Genomic DNA, 21,058 nt, shown 5'->3' on the forward strand with positions numbered 1-21,058 from the left:
CAAGGACCGAGCCCTGGGGGACTCCGCTGCCCACTTCTCCCCAGGTCGAATATGACCCATCCACCACCACCCTCTGAGTGCAACCCTTCAGCCAATCTGCAGTCCATCTGACTGTGTAGGCATCAGTGCCACAGTCGCCTAGTTTTTTTATGAGGATGGGGTGGGAGACGGTGTCAAAGGTGTTGCTGAAGTCCAGAAAGGCTACGTCCACAGCGACACCTGCATCCAATGCTTTTGTGACCTGATCATAAAAGGCAGTCAGGTTGGTCTGACATGACCTGCCCCTAATGAAACCGTGCTGATTGCCCTTGAGCATCATCTCTGAAGCCGGCCCATCACAGATGTGCTCCATGATGATCTTCTCAAAGAGTTTCCCTAGGATTGAGGTAAGACTGACGGGCCTATAGTTGCCCAGGTCCTCCCTCCCTTTTTGAAAGGTGGGGACCACATTGGCTATCTTCCATCTCGGTATGCTCCCTGCCACTGTTGTGGTCTCCTTCACAGGCCAAGCCTCTCTGCTGCATTGTAACACAGCAGGGCACTGCTGGGTCATAATATGATGGATGTTGATGTTCTTTTACGTGTGATGGGTTAAAATAAATTATGGCAGCTGGGCTGGGTCTACATAACAGCTTCTTAATCATGCCACCATCTGGGTAACCTCTTTGTAGGTCCACACCAACCACGCTGCCCAGCTATGGTACAGTAGAGGCCAGTGGGTCAGTGGAACACGTCATGCACTTCTGAACATTAAGTCAGTGACTTAGGCATCTGTTTTTGAAAAGGCAGGTCTTTTAGTTTGGTTGTTACAGAGCCTGGGCCCTCTATACATGGAAATTTAAAGCCAGTGGTACAGCAGTTTTGATGACCAACCATACTGTCCCCTCTGCTGCTAGCAGGCTTGTTGGGCTAATGGCTATGCGCCTGATAAATGAGGTGGATGATAAAACTAGTATTAGTAGTGAGACGGTGAGAGCAGCAGAGTCTGCATGAAATGACTGGCAGACAAGGTTCTTTGGGTGAATCTGATATCTTTTATTAGACCAACTTAAATAGTTGGAAAACAATTATTAAGCAAGGTTTTGGGTTCAAAAACCCTTCGTCAGGCTAAGGAAGTTTCAGCATTTGGTGTGTGCTCCTCCTGGATGGAATGGAAAGTAAAGAAGCCAGAGGCCGGGCTGGTGTGCATGCAAGACAGACAGTCAGTGAACATGTAGATTGAGGAGTCAACGGGTGAGAGACAGGCTGGGGCGCAGGGGTGGGAAGAGAGAAGGGGGATGAATAGTGGAGAGATACCTGGGGAGTCAGCTGTCAGGCAGGTTATGATGCATCATAAATCCAGTGTCTATATTCAGTCCATGATTTTTAGTATCCAGGAGGTTGATGACGTGGAGTTCATAGGCTCGTCTCTGGGAAGTGTTTTGTAAGTTCCCTTTGAGGATCAGGACTGAGAGATTGGAGAGAGAGTGGCTTTCTTGTGAGAAATGTGCCCCCACTGGTAATTGGGTATTCCTGTCTTTGATAGATGTCCAGTGTGCGTTCATTCTGGCGCGCAGGTGTTGTTTGGTCTCTGCTACGTATTGTCCATCAGGGCATTTGGTGCATTGGATGAGAGATGTTACATTTCTGGAGGTGCAGCTGGAAGATCCAGGAATGGTGATGGCTCTGTTGTGAGGTGTAGTGATTGCAGGGGTGGTGGAGATGGGTTGGCAGGTTTTGCATTTCTTGTCCTGGCATGGTCTGGATCCATCTGGTGTGTTCTGGGCCTGAGGAAGTTTGCTTCTGGTGATGAGGTTAGTGAGGGTTCAGTGCTTGTTTGAAGGCTGGAATGGGTGGCTCTGGGGAGATCTCTTTAAGAACAGGGTCTCTTTCTAGTATGGGTTGGAATTGTTTGAGGATTTTCCATATGGGCTCGAGGGAGGGGTGATATGTCATAACCAGCAGTGTGCGATTTATGGGGGTAGCAATCCCAGGAGTTCTCTTCAGTGCAAATGTGGTGGTATCTGAGGGCTTGGCTGTATATCACAGCTTTCTTGGTGTGTTTGGGGTGATTGCTGGTTCTGTGCAGATATGTATGTTGGTCTGTGGGTTTCTTGTATAACATGGTCTGTATTTTACCATTCTGGATACTGATCATCATGTCTAAAAGGAGATGTTGATGCTAGAGTATTCTAGAGAAAGTCGGATGGAGGGATGGGGATTGTTGAATTTCTGATGGAACTCAATCTGAGATTGCAGGTTTTCAGTCCAAATGATGATGATGTCATCAAGACATCTTAAGTATAGCAAGGGTTTAATGGTGCAGTTCTTGAGGAAGTCTTCCAGGTGGCTCATAAAAAGGTTGGCATACTGTGGGGCCATTTTGGTACCCATAGCTGTTCCCATCGTCTGGAGGAAGTGTTGGTTATTAAAAGTGAAACTGTTGTGTGAGAGGATGAAGTGATATCTTTGGGTCTGTTTTCTGAGTTGTAATCTTGTTCCTGTAGATATGCAAGGCAGGCTTGGATGCCGTCCTGGTGTGGGATGTTGGTATATAGGTTGGTAACGTCCATGGTGGCTAGGAGGCTGTTGCTGGCAAGGTGGTCTGTGTGTTTAAGTTTCCATAGAAAGTCTGTAGTGTCTTGGACAAAACTTGCTGTGTGGATGATGAGCGGTTTTAGGATTGATTCAGTGAAACCTGATCTTTCCTCAGTTAGGGTCCCATGGTTGGACATGATAGGTCTGCCAGGGGTCCCTTGTTTGTGGATTTTAGGGAGCATGTAAAAAGTCCCCGGGGTAGGTAGTGGGGGGATCAAGGTCTGTCATTTTTCTTGTAGTCCTGATGGAAATGATTTGATGGTATTATTGAGTTTCTTGGTGAAGAGGGGAGTTAGGATCTTCTTGTCGTTCTTTGTAGTAGGTGGTGTCAGAGAGCTGTCTGTTGGCTTCCTTTATGTAGTCTTCACAGTTTAGGATGACTATGGCTCCTCCTTTATCTGCTGGTTTTATTACTCTGTGGTGGTTAGATCTTGGCGATTCTGTGGCCTTTTCCTCTGGCAGAGCGAGGTTGTTGCGGTGGCGTGTTGCTGATTCTTTCCTTGTTCATTCTTTCCCTGAAGCAGTCGATGTAGCGGTCAAGGTTAGGGTTTCATCCACTGTGAGGTGTCCAGTCTGATGTTTTTGGGGGGCTTGGGGGTTGATCTTTTCCTGAATGTTGTCAGAGGAATGAGTTGTTGTTGGGAGTGGGTTCAGTTTGGTTGGGGAAATAGTCCTGGAGGCAGAGGAAGAATTCTAGTTCTCCGCATTGAAGTATTTTATTGGAGTATTTTTCTGGACAGAAATTTAGGCCTTCAGAAAGGACAGATTTCTCAGTTTTAGTAAGTGTGCATGTGGAGAGATTGATAATATTTGTGGGTTGGTTGCTGCTTTCAGTTTTATCAGGTCTGAGGTTGGAAGGCTGGACGGTGTTGGTGTTGTTCCCTGGATGGTTGTTTTGTGGCCGGAGAACTTGTTCTTGGAGCAATTTGTTCCATTTCTTCTTTTTGTGTAGGATGAATGTTGTGGAAAGTTTTTCGTGGTCTCTTTGTATCCATTGTATATTATTAGGGAAGATGATTGGATTTCTGTCTTTTAAGTTGTCGTATGTGGTGCTTTCCTTCCTGAGTTGGTCTCTTTTGGAGGAGATTAGGTGAAGTAGATGATTTCTGATTTTCTCTGAAGTTCTTCTGCACAGCTGCGAAGCATATTTGGAGTTGTGTGTAGTAGTCAGAGGATTGTGGCTGTTTAGTCCTCGGGGAACAAAGTTGTGTTTCTTGCATAGGCTTAGAAAATATATATTGCTGTTGAGTTTGGCTTCTTTCTTTTTCATGTTGTACAGTGAAATGGCTGGTGCACTTATCATGGCTAAGTGATGCCCTTGTCAAGGAAGACAAATGGCGAGGTTCCCATTAGGAGCTAGGTGCCCATTAGGCCTGGGGGGTGGTTTAAGGGCATTGTATTGTATGGGCTTGCATTAATGCACCCGTAGTTCTAGTGTGGAGTGGGCAAAGCCTGTGGGTAGGAGCAACCTCCTGGAAGATGCAAAGGGCTATCTTCCCGACCCATTCTCATGAGGATGATCCAGTGCGTTGCATGCGCCTCAGACTGTTGTGCTGAGTCTGACGCTTAAATTGCCAGCAAGATAATCCCCTACCCACCGTTCACTTTACAGTAGGAAGCAGATGAATAAGGGCCCCCAAACCCTTCTCCCTAGAGAGGCTGGCTTACCTCGGGGGACCTTGCCGACAGCTGCCATGCCCAAGTTTGACAAACGCCACTCAGTTCCCGCAGCCCAGCCATGTGGGTGAAAGGTTAGCCAGGCTGCTCTGTTCAGCAGGTGATAAGCATATCTGGAGCTTATTTCAGAAGTCCCAACTATGGCGAGGAACATGCTCACATTACACTACAGATTGCTTCCCGTTTTTAATGGGCATGGACTCAAGGCTGCCCATACCTCTGGGCTCCAAGCTTGTGGGAGCAAGAGTAGGTTTCCTTCAGTCCCTTCGCTAGCATTCGTCTCGGTGGATCATGTAGAATGGGCTTCCCCGAACAAGTGAAGAGTCAGGGGAAGGCGAGTGAATTCAAATCAGCACTCGGGTACTTGCAGCTCCAGTCGCCTGTGTATCCATGCTTGCACGAGCAGCAGCACTGCATGAAGACGGGCCCAGGTTACCACTGTGTGGTTTTGTGTAACCCTTTTGTTGGAGCGTTAATGCCCAATGGCACCCCAGTGTAGCTGCACACTGGGCACATCTACACGTTCATTAATGCACTGTAGTTACTGCACAGTAAGTTTAGTACTTAACTCAGTAAATCAATGCACAGGAACTTGCATTACTGTGCAGTAGCACTGGTGCATCTTTTTTAGTGACGTTTACTGCACAGTCGCCTAATAACACGGCACAGTAACGTATTAGCATGGCTTTTGCCCGGCATGCTACTGCACCGTGTTATTAAGCAACTGTGCAGTGTCTTGTGTAAATGCACTCACTGTTCATTAGCAGCAGGTTTGGGCACAGGTGGAGGGACCTGAGCTGCAGCACAGGAAATGCATAAGCTGCAGGTGGTTAAAGTCTCGGTCTGAATTTAGTAGCTTGAGGCCTTATTGGATTTGGGCCCCAAACTGTGACCTACAGACACATTCTAAGGGGAAGATGGTTTCTTAATCCCTTTGGGTACGGAGGAGTAAGCTGCTCTGTTTAGTAGCTTTGCATAGGAAAGCTCTTTGGGTTGAGAAACCCATGCGCCTCTGGGGAAGGGTGTCAGCATGCATGCACACACATCTCCCTGACCTCCCACCAGATAGTCCCCAGGTACAAGAACCACGTGGAACGCACACAAATGGCTGCTGGTGCATAGAGAAGCAGCAATCTGGCCATTGGCATATTAATAAAACCATGGGGTTTAGTTTCAGGTTGTTCAAAGCAACAAGAAGCTAAAGATTCCCTGTTCAGGTGATGCTGGTTCTTGGTCTCCTGGTGCCTGGAGCTTAATGGGTGGCATTTAAGCTCTGAGGCAAGTTGGTGGGGATTTTTGAGAAGTTCAGAGGTCAGAGCTGGGAAAGCCGGAGAAAACTCCATTGAGTGCAGGACAGCTGGTGGGTCAGTGCCGGCAGGCTGTGTCATCGGTCTTCCGTTGCTCCTCACCTCCAGCTCTGGAGAGCCCGTGCACAGGTCCTGGGGAGAGGCTGGAGCTGTCTCCTAAATAACTGGAGAGCCAAAGTGGCAGCAGTGTAACTAGGCATGGGCAACCAGGGCACAAGCCGTGGGTGCTGGCTAAGTCGGTGGCCGTGTAGTGGAGGCAGGGAGGCTCCAGCCATGGAGATCAGGGACAGAAGTCCCCTCATCAGCGTCCTCCCCTTGCCCTCCCACAGGGAGATGCTACTGTAGGGGGGATCAGCATGATCAGCACCCAGCAGGTTACCCCTGTCTCTGCCCCTGCACCCACCTTTTTTTTATGCCAAATTGAGGGCTTTGCATTGTTACTCAGTTTGGCAAGTGGGGACAATGACTGCATTAACCCCAGAACTGCCAGCCGCACCAACAGACCCCTCCCCACACAGCCATGCAAGCAGAGGGAAGTGCAGAAAGTCAGCCAGCAGCAGCAAAAGAAAGAGAAGTGACCTGGGGATTTGCAAGCCCCTTCAAATTTCAAGTCTAAGCAGAGGAGCTTTGTGGGTGGTGAAGGAAGGGAGCATTAAAAGCAGCTTAGAAAGCGACAGTAAAATTAGCCATTCGCATAGGTTGTCTCACATGCGTGTCCTGAGACCGCTGTGAGAAACATGCCCTGCCCAGATGTTCCCACTCGGCACGTGCTGCTTGCTGAGAAATGCTGTGTCATTGCTTTCTGCCTTGTGTACAAGGATGGCACCAGTTTCGGGTCCTACTACACTGACTACACACCCTTTTTTTTTTTCTTTATTTTCAGTAATCAGCTCTTTCAGAACAAATAGGGCTTATTTCCTAGCCGGGGTCTCAGGATGGCCAGGGGAGCAGTAAAACCATACCCATACTGTCAGGGCCTGCATTGTGAGAACTGTAACCGAAAGCAGAACTGGAACCCAACAGTTCTCAGCTACGTAGATAGATGACTCTGCTTTTCCCGGAACCACTGCTGTCCTTCCCTGTGATGAGCAGAGCACCACTCTGCATTTTGCCTGGTGCTTAGTGCTGTCACTGTCTCTTCCTCAGGCTGGGAGAGGTGCCGCTGCTGGGGGAATCCCGTACCGGAGGCAAAACCGACTCAGACCAAAACTGACCTCAGCTGATCTGCCAGAGCAGGAAACGAGAAGAATCGCTCGGATATTTTCAGCACAGTTGTCCAAGAAAGAATAGCCTTGCTCTGAGAGGCTGTCTCTCGAGGCTTGTTGCATTCCTCAGGCCCTACCTTTGGGGAGCCCGAAACCCTGGGGAAACTAAACTACTTCGACTGCAAAGCCATCCAGCCGTCCCACCCGGGCCTGCTCTTCTGAAAGAAACGTGGAGGTTTCCCTGCATACAAAAGCTGGGGAGAGGCTGAACACCCTGATCCCCGTGGATCTCAGCGGAGCCTGTGGGTGTTGTGCAGGCAGTAAGGTCAGATCTTCAGACACCTATTTTCACCTGTCCTGTGAATTTTGTCACTAACCCCAGCTCTTTATTTGAAGCTGCAAAGTTTTATCTGCTGTCTGGGTACTTCCAAAGCCTTACACTTGGGGAAGATTCAATAATGATCTCTTTGCAGGCTAAGTAATGAAACATCCTGTTTTTGGATAAGCTGTGGGTGTTTTCCTCCATACAAGGTAGGGGAAATGTTTGAAGTAGTTTCACTGTTAAGAGAAATGAAGTGTCAGTTCATTTTACTCACTGAGGGAAAGTCCATCCAAATTCTCTGCAGCAGGATGCACAGTGACAGCCCCCCGTTGAATGGCCACAGATAACCCAGGCTGGGAAAGCCATGATTTTGCACATTAAGTGACTTTTAAAAAGCATTTTTCCATTTGCAAGACAAATCTCTTCCTGTGGGAGCTGATGCTAATTTTTACGCGGCTTCTGTGCATTGCACATAAAACACACAGTGATCCTATAAAAATATGAATCATTGCAAAGCTTTTTTGTGAGTGGGTGTGTGACTTTGGGAGATGTAAATTATTTTTCCTATTTTTTATGAATGTATAGAGTCATTTCTAACTAAAATCGATCAACAGCTTTGAGTCTCTGAAGGGACTTGACTTGAACCCAAACGAGGATGATTTATTTTTATACAGATGTTCCAGTGCCACTTGTGGTCCGTGTTTCAATAAAACAATCCCGGTGTTTTTGTGATGTCTGCTGCGTCTGGTACTGCTGTAGAAGCAAGTGGTTCCTGGGCTGGAGCATTAGAGTCTGCTCCTGCTCCTAAAAGAGTTGGAGATAGCACTCCTGGCTTCGGCATGGCAGGCAGAGAACAATAGTGACGTGGTAGCTGCTTTCCCAGCTGCTGCAACACTTGACACGCACGAGGGGTGCCCGCGACAGCACCCAGGAAGCTGACACGCTGTTGTTCCCAGCTGAATCCCTGCCTCCCATTCAGACAATGCGTCTGGCACAATTATATTGTTGATGTCTTCGGTGCCTGTGGTGGGCCCAGACAAGGACAGGCGATGTTGCCACTATCAGATGTCTCGCAGTCCTATAAACAAGCAACAGCTATCGTGAACTGAATGTCCCGACTCCGGCAACTTGATAGCTCCTGGCAGGCCAGGTTGTGGCTGAGCCCTCTTCTGCTCTGGGCTCTGCATGCCCACTTAGTGTCAAATGAATGGGGACATCAGTGCTGAGCAGAGGGCTGACTGCCATGGTGCTGGGGGGAGCCATTTCTATACCTTCTTCCTCTTACATTGACGTCACCGGCTGTGCCTTCCTCTCCGTAGCGGGGGACATGGGGTCTTGTATATTAATAACCTTTACAGCAGCATGATGTTGGCTGCGTGGTTCCTTTGCTTCACCTGTGGCAGGATCAGGTGCAGTGCCTCGTGTTGTATCAGGGTTGATTTGCTAAGAGGTTGTATAGGATTGGTGATATGGCTGCTCTAACCCCCTTCAGCAGGGAGTTGGGCTAAGTGACCTTTGGAGGTCCCTTCCAGCCTCACTTCTCTATGACCCAGCAAAACCCCCTGGCATGGGGAGGACATGTAGGAAGAAACAGCGTGAGGACCTGGACGATGGTCTGTGCTGCCATTGTGTTGACCAACACGCAAGAGTGAAACTGGGTGTTCTCATGATCCTGAAGCAGGGCAGTGAGGACAAAGGCCTACTCAGCCCTATTAAAACTAAGTTGTCAAGGGAATTAAATGAGCCTAATGTCCTTTGCGGGTTAGAAGAACAGCCTCAAATCTGCCCCCGTGCACACAGAAGAGTCGAGGTGTGCTCCTGCTCTACCAGGCTGTTGAATCAATCCCAAAGCTGCTTCCTTTCCTTAGCGCATCTCATGCATTTGAGTTCTCAGTGCTGTTCACACCAAGCATTAAGCGGAGGGAATAAAAACTCGCCTCTCAAATCCATCAGGTTTCCCTTGCGTGGCTTCTCTGGTTACCTGCGCTCTCCAGTCTGCCAGGAGGCGAGGGGTCAAGCAGATCTAGAAACAAAAGGGACATGGCTTCAGAAAACCAGCGGCTGCTTTTGTCCATCCCGGGAAGTGACAGGCTCCCGCAGCACCGTACTTCTCCGAATGAGGGGTGTTGTTCAGAGCTGGATCCCGAGAGCGAGTGTTTCTCTGTGACACTGCTCTGGACGGGGGTTTCCAGTTGGCACTGCTGAGACAGCCTGTGGTGTCAGGCCATGATCCACCACAGGCTTCAGGAAGGGGCTGGCCCCCACCTTGGCATAAGTGTACATCTTGTAGCAAGAGCCTCCTGCCCCTCTCATTGCAGCGTGTGCTGTTGCAGCACATGCAGGGATGAGGGCAGGACTGTTCCTGACCTACTGCCTCCCAGCAGCATCCCGTACTGGGGCAGAGTGGAGGCGGGGGCCTTGATCTTTCCCATGGGGACAGAGCCTGGGAAGAAGTCTCTCAGTGCGGAGGTGGCCACGGGAGCTTGGGCTTCTCCCCAGCAGAGCCCTTGGGGGCAGGTTATTTCTGGTCTGTTATTCCCGGAGAGTGCAGAGGCACGGGGAAGAGTACAGCCTGCAGGGCAAAGCGCTCTCCTGACCTGGCCCCACTGTCCTGCTCGGGGCGAGCAAGTGTGCATCACGTAGCAGAGGCTGATCAGCTAGAGGGAGCCCGGCAGTGGAGCTCCACATACGCTCCTGGAGGAAACAGCTTCCAAAACAGCCCTCTCCAAACTAAACGGCCTCGTTCGCCTCAGGCTCTGACACATGGCCACGTGCAGATGGGGTCTGCGTCTTATCAGCCTGCACCAGCTAGTGCCTTATGTGGAAGCTGCCTGCGGCCTGGTCCTCTGACCCCCCACTTCTCCCCACGGTCACGCCTGCTTTGGTGTCCGGTTGTCCATGCCTGCTGACCCCCTGGAACCAAGGAAATGAGCTCTGAGATTGCCTGGGTGATGGATAATAGCATTGTAACACATCAATGGTCCCATAGGAGCGTCCTGGCTGTCCTTGTGCTGTGACCCACAGGCAGCCGGGGTCCCAGAGGGCTGGTAAAGATGGAGCCCTGTGCTGCTAGAGCGACAGGAGCCCTCTCTATTCGCCACACACAGGCACTGGCACGCCGTTACCTTTCTTATCTTCTCTGGCATGCCAAGGAAGTGCGTTATCTATAGTATCAAGAGGAAACTACCCTCTCCCTCATGCCCAGCAGTGGGTTTCCCAGTAGGTCTCCTGTAGTGCTGACCTAGGCAGGGCACTCTCCTTGCCCTGGCAAGCAGCATCCTAAAGGCATGAATGAAAGCAGGCTACAAGGTGGTGGGGGTGGGTTTCTGCTGCTCTGGGGGACAGAGTCTTTTGGGCAATTGTGCAGCACACAACAGCAGTGGGACAAGCATGCCCATACCCAGTTCACCCAGGTTGTCTCCACCAAGCTCTGCCTTCCTGCTGGAGGAAACTGAGGCACAGAGAGGATCCTTGACTTGCGTGGCCAGACCACGGCAGAGCCGGGGCTAGAACCAACTCTCCCACTTCGCCCTTGCAGGCTGTCTGTGCCAGCCTGCCCAGCCCGTGCCACTGCTCAGAGGGCAGCTGGGGCAAATCCATCGCCCATCAAGCCCCCCAGCACAGAGGCTGTGCTGGCAACACCTAGGAGGCTCCATGCAGCAAACCAGCCTTTCCAGGGCTGTGACCACCCCTTCACGGCCCTGTTGGCACCCTAGACCCGGTTGCACCAACTCTTGCCCCCGTGTGGAGTTGGGGTCACTCAGTTTGCTTCTCACCAGGCCTCCCCCCGCAGGTCCTTAGGTTGTTTCAGGGAAACCACGTCTGTAAATAGCTGGGACAGGTGCAGAGCCAGCCCTCGCTGAATGCCCTGGCTCGCCCGCTACAACGACAGCTATTTCCATATGCAGCCCCTGCTTCCAGCCCAGCTCAGCAGCTCTCAATTCACCCGGTGCAGAGAGAGGCAACCCTGAAGGCTCACCTCGGGGTCAAAACCAGCTGCGATCACCAAAGGGTTATGTCTGCAGGGACTCTCGTGAACGTGAAACATGAAGTGCACCTACCGTGGGGAGTGGAAACAGCCGCATCTCAGAGGATCCTAGACAAGTGGGGCTGGAAGGGACCTCTCGTGGTCACATCTAGTTCAACCCCCTGCCTGAGGCAGGATCAGCCCTATCCAAACCATCCCATGCAAATCCCTCATCTAAAACAGTGGTCTCCAAACTTTTTTGATCGCGCACCCCTATCAGTAAAAAAATTTTGAGCACGCACCCCCAATATATGTATATTTATATAAATATACATATAAATAGAAGTTCTAATATTTTCTTCCCACACCCCAATGGATTGTCTTGCACACCCCACTTTGGAGACCACTGGTCTAAAACTACTGCCAACCCAGACACAACAGAAGACATCACACCCGAACCTGCCATGGGGAGGCAAGGGGGACCGCAGCAGCCAGTGTCCTGCCCTTGTAAAAGGAAGTTAATACATGTGCAAGACGTCCCAGGCAGAGGCCGTGCCCCTGCTACAGAGGAAGGCAAAACCCCTCCAGCCTGTATCAATATGACCAGGGGAGGAAATTCCTTCCTGACCCCAAATACAGTGTCAGCCTGACCCTGAGTGCAGGGGTAAGACCGTCTAGCTAGAAACCTCCAGGATTAGTCCCAGCAGGAGCTCTGGCACAGCCCCGTCCCTGCCCCCCAGCCTGGGCTGCAGCCAGCACCCAGTGCTGCAGAAGGTGAGAAAAATCCCGACGTGTAGCAACAGGAGGGGGGAAAAATTCCTTCCCAGCCCCATGTGGCACCCAGCAAAGCCCAGAGGCCTGGGAGATGCTGACAGCAGAGTATCCTTTCTACCGGAGCCTGTGCACCACTGAGGCCTGGCAAAATCCCCCGCTGTGTTGAGGATGCACCCAAGATCCCACCTAGAAATGGGGCTAGTCAGGTCCATGGTGGGTGTTGGGATGGTTTCATGCCCCTGTTTTAGGCCCTACCCCTACATTGCAATGCTGAGATGAGAGGAGACAGTGCAGGGAAGGGGAAACCCAACCAGCCTGGTTTTACTCCTTGTGTTTCATATCAACCTGAAAACATTGCTAAGAAGCACTTAACGCAGGTGGATGCAGGCCTGGTGAGGAAGAGGGGAGCGTTGCCTGCAATGGAGGGGAAACTGAGGCACAGGAGGACTTGTGGAGAGGGCATCCTGCAGGCCTCTTCCCCATCCCACCTCTCAACTTAGCCCTGTCCTCAGGGAAGTCCACCCCTGGCAATGCCAGCAGCCACCCTCTACGGACATGGTGCCAGGGAACAGACCATGCAGAGTACCAGGGCTATACCAGGGCACCCATCAGGACAACCAGTCTCCAGCAGAGCTGCCCAGGAGTCCTGGAGAGACTCCCTGCAAAACAGGCAGATCTCATGACATGGTCTATTTTCAACCCCAGGAGGACATGGGGGCAGGTGTGTCACTGACACCATCAGCTGACGCCTGCGGTCGTCCGTTGCCGTCCAGCCTGGATTCCAGCCCTGAAGTATATAGATCAGAGGCCAAGAGGCTGGGCCAGCAAAGAGCAGGAGGGTTGGACAGCAGGATGGTAGAGCCCGGAGCCTGCATGCGTGCCACCTGAGGGTGCTGAGAGCCAGGCACAGGAGAAGGTAAGGTTACCCCTGTGCTGTGGGAGGTGGCAGCTGGGTGTGGAGCCCTGTCCTTGGAGCAATGCTGTTCCCAAGGCTGCTGGGGCTGAGCCCCGCTGGCCTGGCGCTGGTCTGCTCCTGCCAACCTCAGGTCTGCCCAGATCTGCCTGGCAATCCCGGAGCAGTGCAAAGATCCCCCTCGATCACAGTGTCCCAGGGCTGGCGGAGACCTCAAAGGCCCCGCTCCATACCCCCTGGTCAAAGGCAGGACTGCTATTCCCAAGTCATCCCTGCCCACAGCATCTCCAGAGACAGTCCCCCAGGCCCAACCGATCAGCCTGATGGAAAACCCCTTCCCCTTCCCATCTCCTTTGCAGCCAGTGACTTTCCAGCTGCTTCAGTGCTTGCAGGGCCCTTAGCGCCCTCCACTACCACTGCTCTGCGCTCTTGCTGAGAAACAGGGGAGCTGTGTCTGCAGCGGGGAATTTGGTCCCAGCTTTCTCTGGCTCCTCCAGGATCTGAGTACAACAGCAGCTGTCACCAGCCCAGGGGAGGGCACTGCAGGCTGGGCATGTACAGTCCCCTGCTTGTACACCTGTGGCTCTGCTCACGCAGGCATCCCTCCTGACTTCCACCAGCACCACAGGGAGCAGGGAAGGCCCTCCAATGCTGAAAGCACCAGCCTGCAACATGGAGAAGCCTGCCTGACGTGGGCCTCTGCTCCGCTACAGATATCCTGTATGGCCTTGGGCAGGTCATCCAGCCCCCAAGCAGGCACTCCCATGGGGCTGTGCAGACAGATGTGTGCTAAGCCTTGCACAGGGCTCAGATGCTCCATAACAGGAGCTACAGGCCTATGAGACAGTCTCAGGGTCATCCAAGGCTGTTCAGAGATGGGGTGGAGAGCCGGGGTGCCCAGAGACCTTCCCCAGAGCTTCGGGATCCTTGATCTTTGATAAAAGGATGTGAAATCACCTCTCTCCCTCTCTGCTCCTGAGAGCTATGATCCTGTTGGTTTTTTGCAGCCTCCCTTCTATCTCCAGGAGGCACAGCTCGCTGCTGGTTCAATCATCGCCGATTGGCCCCTGCCTTCGCTCCCTGGCACCATGGTCGGCTTGAAGCCCACAGACGTCCCTCCATCGGCCCCTGTGAAGTTCCTCAGTGCAGGGACTGCCGCCTGCATTGCTGACCTGTGCACCTTCCCACTGGACACGGCCAAAGTCCGGCTGCAGGTAGGGGCCCTTGTGCTCATGCTCATGCTGTGGAGGGTGCCATGGTGCCCAGCACAGCATACACACAGGCAGGGAGGCTGGGGTTGAGACAAGGGAGACAAGGGGGAGGAGAGAGGCAGGGGAGGGATGGAGGTGTAAAGGGAGGTGCCCGCGGCCACAGAGTGGGGTGCGGGGGGGGGAGAATGCAGCTGAGCTGGCGCTGGAAGGATTCAGGCTGGGAAAGCAAGTGCACAAGCTGATTCAGATGTGGATCGGCCCTTGGAGCTGCTCTTTCGTCCCTGGCAGTGTCTGGACACAGCCTAGCTGCTCCCCTCTGAGGATGCTGCATGCAAGGGTTGCATGCCTGTGCTATGCACAGGGCTGAGCTAGATCCCTGCAGCATCTCTGGCCTTGGCTTCCATGCAGTCCCTGGGTCCCAGTGTGGTCCCCCCGTTGCCATGCCATGGGGGTCAGGAGGAGCACTATAGTGCTTTGCTAGCATTGGCTCAGCCACCCCGTCTGCACGGGGATTTGCAGACATGGTACCGGTGCAATTCCCACTACAAGGTACACTCTGCAGAGGGGGCCGCACAGGGATGGACACTGCCCACAACTGAAGAATAGTCCATTGCAATCATGGGGCTGCAACATGCAACCCAGCTGAAGGTCCAGCCTGGTCTCCGGAAGCAACCAATGTGGTACCCAGGCCTCACCTGGTCTCCTGTGCTAGGGAGAGCTTCCTCTGGATTTTCACTGCAGAGTATCTCCTATCTCTTGGCCACACACTCGGCAAACATCAGGGTTGAGCCTCATAGTGCCACCCTGCTGTCCTGGGCACATGCCATCCCAGATGGTAACGTCTCTCTGGATGTGGCATTGCTCTGCCTTCCCTGCCTGGATGCGTGCTGCTGTCAACACTAAGCAGCTGCCATGTTCCACTCCAGCAGCAGCTGCATGTCAGTAGCTGAAGTGGTTCACACAATATATGGATTGTGCAGTGCTTCCACGTGCAGTACCACCAACATCAGACCGTGACTGGAGCTTTGCCACGAATTTGCTGATCAAAAACACAGCAATGCACCTGTGCCCAATAATTTCACCCCTTCTTGACTTGGCCCAGCTGCCACAGACTAGGCTTGCAGGCCACATGCTTTCATAGAGAGGGGGCTCCCACAGCAAGCCCCTGCATGACACCCCATCCCTTGCCTCAAGGAATAGTTACTCCTTGACTAAAGGTTGCTGCCTAGGAGTCTGGTCCAAAATCCTCCCAAGCCTGGTCACAGCACACTGATTCCCAGAGGCAGGGAGCGATGCGGCTGCCATCGTGCCCAGCTGCCTCTCCCCACAGTCTGAAAAGCCAGGAGCCCGTTTCTAGTGGGTGCAGCCTTGGGCTCAAGTCCAGGCTGAGAGAGAAGGTCTGGAGCCAGAGCAAGAGTCTGTTGTGGCTCTTCCCCCATGTCCCTGTATGCTCATAGCTGTATCTGTCTATCCCCAAGATCCAAGGCGAGGCCAAGCCAGTGAGGAGCATGACGGTTGTGCAGTACAAGGGTGTCTTTGGCACCTTGGCCACCATGGTGAAGACGGAGGGTCCCAGCAGCCTGTACAATGGGCTGGTGGCTGGGCTGCAGCGTCAGATGAGCTTCGCCTCTATCCGCATTGGGCTGTACGACTCGGTCAAGCAGTTTTACTCCTCCAAGGGCTCTGACAGTGAGTACCGGCACCCCAGTCTCTATGGCTGGCAGCCTCCAGCCAAGGGCCCTGCTCTTAGTCAGGGGAGTGATGCCAAAGCCTCAAGAGTTGGGCACCCCTCAGGGCTAAGGGACAGGCCTGAGGCCACAGGAGTCAGCTAGGCCCATTCTCAGAGAGAGGTGACTGCAAGACCCTGTGATAAGCAGAGAGGCTGAACTTTGAGCCTCCCATATTGTCTCACCTACCACACACTCCCAAATTAGAAACATGCCTTGTTTTTGGGAAGGCAGAATGAAGAAAAAAAGGATTTTCCCAGAGTTTTGGCCACACAGAACAGGGACAGAGCCTGATACTCAGCTCACTCCCTTCCTTTTCCTGCTCAGGCAAAAGTTACAGTGTGACCTCTTTCACAGCTGAGCTGTCAGCAGCTCTGGACTGCTCAGGCAAAAGCTGAAACTGTAGCTGCTGCTGAAAACCAGCCTCTGTTGGCAGACCTAGGATGTGGTGACATAGGAGAAGAGAGACAGGAGTAGCTAAATGGTGAATTATTCCACAAAATTGATAACTCGATCAGTGGAACATCAAGACCATTAACAAGGAGAGAGGGTTGTTAATGCCTGTGGAGTGAAGAGCACTTATAGATTATGATGAGTCAGGGAGTTAACTGACTTGCTCAGCATTGCCTGAATAGAAGTGCCACTGCTGCTCTTCCCTGCTAAAGACACGCCCCTCAATTCTGGAAGGCTGATATTGGGAGAAAGGTGCAAGTAGATATGGTATCTGTTCAGCTCTCAAGTTCAAGGTACAACGGAGGTTGCAACCCACTGTGTTATGCTCCCCCCAGGCACCGGTATCCTGACTCGGCTGCTGGCTGGCTGTACCACAGGGGCCATGGCTGTGACTTGTGCCCAGCCCACCGACGTGGTGAAGGTTCGGTTCCAGGCTCACGTGACGCTGATGGACGGAAGCAAGAAGTACAATGGGACCGTGGACGCCTACAAGACCATTGCTAAGGAGGAAGGGGTCCGAGGCCTCTGGAAAGGTACCAGGGCAGGAAGCCTGTATGCAGCAACGGGAGGGAAACCAGTGTGGCTCAACCAGAGGCGACGGTGTGGAAATAGATGGAGAGAGGCCACCTTATGCCAGCCCAGGGTCTAGCCCTTGGGGTTACACAGAGGAAGGATAAATGCAGCAGCCCCTTTACACAGAGCTTGGGTCTGTCTCTGGGGTTTTGCAGACCCCCCTGGAAGGCAGATCTGACTGGCTCGCAAGGGGGCATGTGACTATCTGAGTGGCAGGCCCACATGGACCCTGGTGTCCCCATCTCTACTCCCTGGGTCTCCAATTTGGCTCTTTCTTAGGGCCAGGGACAGCTCTATCCTGGGCTAGCTTTGGCCCTGATGCAAATTCACCCAACTAGACAGCCATGAGAGGGCCTCATGTAGAGCGTGACCAGTGCTGGGGCTGAGTGTGGAGAGGGCTGGGGATTTCCGCCATCCTCCACAGCCACAGCAGGACGGTTTCCCATACGGACTCCTCCTGGCATAAGCCACGGCAGATGCAGCCTGTTAGACCCCAGTGAGGATCACAGCCAAGCCCAGATCAAGTCCCAGCAAATGCAGGCATGATCCTTCTCCCCAGTGAGGCAACAGGCTGGCTGGAAAAGAAATTGCTGGTGCTTTATCCAGCCCCAGACACCACACAGGATCTCTAAAGAGCAGGATCCTACCACCCAAATGATCATAAACTCACGGGTCAATGATGTTGGCATTGCCATCATTTGGATTCAGAGTCAACACCAACCTCAGATGGGGATGAGTGGAAATCCCAGGCGTTGTCCCTCACGGTGACCCCATAACACCTGACACCACATGCAGCAAGGGGACCGGCAGATCTGTGACCAGCCCAGTTCCACCCACCCATCGCTCTTGGTCTCTCCCCCGACAGGCACGTTACCCAACATCACCCGCAACGCCATCGTGAACTGTGGGGAGCTGGTCACCTATGACCTCATCAAGGAGGCGCTGATCAAGTACCACCTGATGACAGGTGAGGATTGCTTGGGGCTCGGAGTCAGCTGGGTCATCCCTGGTCTGGGTCACTCTGCTGGTAAAAGGGCATTCGCCGGAGGGGAATTGCCTGAGCCCTCCCTAACCTGCCACTGCATGTGATGGCTCAAGGACTGGACCCAGTCACCGCAAGAGCCTGCTGAGATGCTTCAGGCATCAATGCCAGGAGGGCTGGAGAAAGGCTGGTCCAGGGGCAGCTTGGTGACCCCAGGAACAAGCACTGTGTGGCCTTGGCTGATGCTGCAGGCTGGACTTTCTGAGGGGTTTTGGCCCTAAAGCCACAGAAATGAGCCTAGAGGGATTTTTTTTAGGAAATCCTCTTAAGAGCTGAGCTTCCAGCTGCTTTGGAGACCCTCAGAGATACCTCCCAACTGCTCAGCGTGCTTGATTCATCTCTGCCTTGAATGGATAGTGCCTCGCACAGCTTTTATAGCTGATAGCCAGTACCTCCTCATGGCCGTAGAGGCAGGTCTCCAGTGGAGTCACCCATTGCACTACATCCTGAGGTTTAACCCATCTCCCTCTGTGCCCACAGACAATTTCCCTTGCCACTTTGTGGCTGCCTTTGGCGCCGGATTCTGTGCCACAGTGGTGGCTTCGCCAGTGGATGTGGTAAAGACAAGGTACATGAACTCAGCCCCCGGGCAGTACAAGAATGCCCTGAACTGCATGCTCACCATGGTGATCAAGGAAGGGCCCGCTGCCTTCTACAAGGGGTAAGTGGTGTCCTACACCGAGGAAACAGCCTCCAGATGCATCCCTGGGGCGCTGGATGTGCTCATGCAACCTGGCTGGCAGTGGACACGGCACTGGGCTAAGAGGAGGGGTCTCCTGACTGTGACTGTCCCTTGGCTCCCGCAGGTTTGTGCCCTCATTCCTACGCCTGGGCTCCTGGAACATCGTCATGTTTGTGTCCTACGAGCAGCTGAAGCGTGCCATGGTGCTGGCCCAGGTGGCCTGGGAATCCCCATTTTAAGCCCTGGGGAGATCTCTGGGATGGGAAGACTGAGGACAGCCTGGGGCTTCCAGCAGATGCTTCTCCCCACGGCCGCATCTGTGGTGCTGGGCTTCGCTGTGGCATGTGAGGGCAGAGGGAGAGGTGCGGCTCTGATGGGACCATGCCAGGGCCCTGGCTCTTGTTCTTATCAGAGCCGATGAGGTGCAGAAGCGAATGACAGGAATTGCTAAGATGCAGCCCAGCAGCCAGATGTTTGAGCAGAGACAAAGGACTCAAGGTAGCAAAACTGGCGGTGAAGTCAGGAATGAGAGCAAAGCTTATGCTACAGCCTCTTCCGCCTGATTTCTTCAGCTTGGGTATGAGCATGGCCCTGCAAACAGGCCTCTCTGCTGTGCTGTGACAGCAGACTGAGGCCCACCAGGAGCCACAGGGCTCCTCAAAGCCTAGAGGGAGGCTGTTGGGTGCCCAACAAAAGATTTCTTGTGAGAGCAAGTGACAACAGGACTGGGAGTGATGGATACAGGTTAAGAACCAGGTGCCAAGGGAAGGCAATAAGCAGAGCACTGCAGCCAGCATCCATCGCGCTTTGAAGGCATCTCAGCAACCACTGGACACCCCCCAGTGAACTTCTGCTTGGAGGCCCATACAGACAAGTGAAAGGTTGGCAGCTCTGCAATCATCCCTCCAGCCAGAACCTCCCTCCTGGTCTGGGCAGCTTGGCCAAGGCGAGGAGGAGATAGATCAGACGGTCATGGAACATTTTGGGGCTACAGATCTGGTGGAAGCTGCTGGGAGGAGCCCACAGAGAAGGTAAGGACACAGGGCATAGTCTCTGCTGGGGAGTACAGCCTGTTGGGACGGGGGCCAGTTGGTGTTAGGGCTGCCTATGTCTTCAGAGGGGGTCGGCAGCGCATCAACGGCAGGCCTGGGTGGCAGGGAACAGGAAGGTGTCACCAGGCAGAAGAAGCATTCAAACAAACCTGCAGGGATTTGGGATCTGAGATAAATGGTTAGAGGGGGTCAGGTTTCCAGGAATTGCCCATTTCCCTCAGAAAAATCCCATATTCTGCGAGTCAGGAACTTTCGAGTGTTTCTGGAAAAAAGAAAAAGACAAGAAAAAGCCCTAAAAACCTTTTTACAGGGAAAAAAAATCGTTTCCCAGCAACTCCAGAAATAAATTGTGTAAGGATATTCAGCATGAAAGCCAGGCCTCAGCTCCACCCAGGTCCCTTGCTGCACCCTGGGCCTTGTAAGGGAGAGCCTGTTCTTCCTCATCTTCCCAGGGGCACAGGGAAGCTCGTGTCACAGGGGTCCCACTAAAACAGGGAGATGCAGTGCCACCGAACACAGGGAGGATGCGCCTGAGCGGGTGCTGCGAGAGCGGGATCACCAGGGAAGTGAATAGGACACTTCTTGACGCTCCTCCCCAACAGGGCAATGCTGAAGAAAGCTGGCGCATCCCCCTGATGTGGCCAAGGAGGCCCGTGGGATTCCCGCCACGGGTGAGAGCTTGGTCTGTCTGCATTGCTCAGGTCTAGAGTGAGGAACAAATCCAGCTTGTAGCAAAAGCCCCAACATTAGCAGTGTCAGTGGCTGAGACCTCTTACCAGCATTGCTTATGCCATCTGGGGAGTGGGTAGAAGTCCTGGTGGAGAAGGGAGTCTTTGCTTTGAACCACTCCAAGTTTCCTTAGCACCACACATGGCCTTTGTGACTGGAGTCACCTCCATCTCTGTCTCCCCTCCACAGGGCTGGCATGTTGGCAGCTGAGGAGAACCAGTGTCCCAGAGCTGTGCGGAGAAGGAAGGACAACAGGATCACTCAGGGAAGAGGAGCCAGGAGCATGTGTCTGCACCAGCTTTGCAGCCATTGCTAATAAAGGGATTCATGCTGTCCCCTGTGGAGGGGTCACACCGCACATCGCGTCTTTCATGTCCTGCCTTCCTCCTGCACCATCCATGGCCTGTGTGCTGCCATGTTTCCAGCCCTTGCCAAGTCTCAGGAGGTAGTTCCCCTGGCTCCCTCTCCAGCCTGGCCTGTCTCCTAGGGAAGAGCAGCCAGGCAGAGCTGTCAGAAGCAGCAGGACCAGCTCTCCCCATGGCAGAGCACCGAGGGTCAGTCTGCTCCCTGCTCCATCCCTGCAGCTGGGGGAGGGGGTGCAGGACCCTGGGAGGGAAAGAAGGGAAGGTGGCAGGGGGGGATCAGAACAGATTTGGGACTGGGAGATGGATGGATGGATGGATGTTGAGGAGGGCCCAGGATGAGGGCACTGGGGAGATGCTGGAGGATCCACACCAGCAAACAATGCCCCTAATCTGTACAGCGGGGGGGCTGGACACACACACACACACACAGACACACACACACACATACACACACACAGACACACACACACACACACACTCTC

General features: G+C 53.1%; 2 protein-coding genes across 6 annotated transcripts in view; both read left to right on the forward strand.

Moving 5' to 3' along the window:
* Positions 1 to 7,815, forward strand: part of C2CD3 (C2 calcium dependent domain containing 3) — an 80,817-nt gene extending 73,002 nt beyond the window's left edge. For 3 of the 4 annotated variants that reach the window (XM_019520928.1, XM_019518769.1, XM_019519576.1), the window contains exon 32: positions 6,708 to 7,815. In XM_019520928.1, coding sequence (XP_019376473.1) covers positions 6,708 to 6,851 — 144 coding nt within the window. In that variant the 3' untranslated portion in view covers positions 6,852 to 7,815. The other variant, XM_019520224.1, reaches the window with a different exon arrangement.
* A 3,655-nt stretch (positions 7,816 to 11,470) lies between these two features.
* LOC109301569 (mitochondrial uncoupling protein 3-like) lies at positions 11,471 to 20,569 on the forward strand. Of its 2 annotated transcripts, none has more exons than XM_019523938.1 (7): positions 11,471 to 12,745; positions 13,750 to 13,956; positions 15,432 to 15,642; positions 16,469 to 16,666; positions 17,572 to 17,673; positions 18,229 to 18,409; positions 18,555 to 18,669. In XM_019523938.1, exons 2-7 carry the CDS (start codon positions 13,831 to 13,833, stop codon positions 18,667 to 18,669), a joined length of 933 nt encoding a protein of 310 aa, XP_019379483.1. In that variant the 5' UTR covers positions 11,471 to 12,745; positions 13,750 to 13,830. The 2 variants fall into 2 exon arrangements, with proteins under 2 accessions (XP_019379483.1, XP_019378696.1); XM_019523151.1 differs by lacking the exon at positions 11,471 to 12,745 and adding an exon at positions 20,401 to 20,569 and having other exon boundaries at positions 13,831 to 13,956; positions 18,555 to 19,461.
* The last annotated feature ends 489 nt before the right edge of the window (positions 20,570 to 21,058 follow it).

Source organism: Gavialis gangeticus, unplaced genomic scaffold, assembly GCF_001723915.1.
Source record: "Gavialis gangeticus isolate Ggan-Ray unplaced genomic scaffold, GavGan_comp1, whole genome shotgun sequence".
In the NCBI taxonomy this organism is placed as follows: domain Eukaryota; kingdom Metazoa; phylum Chordata; order Crocodylia; family Gavialidae; genus Gavialis; species Gavialis gangeticus.

Coding starts and splice junctions, on each gene's coding strand:
- LOC109301569 (XM_019523938.1), top strand. CDS start 13,831: ATGGTCGGCTTGAAGCCCACAGACGTCCCTCCATCGGCCCCTGTGAAG. Junction 13,957..15,431: donor CGGCCAAAGTCCGGCTGCAG/GTAGGGGCCCTT, acceptor TCTATCCCCAAG/ATCCAAGGCGAGGCCAAGCC. Junction 15,643..16,468: donor CTCCTCCAAGGGCTCTGACA/GTGAGTACCGGC, acceptor TGCTCCCCCCAG/GCACCGGTATCCTGACTCGG.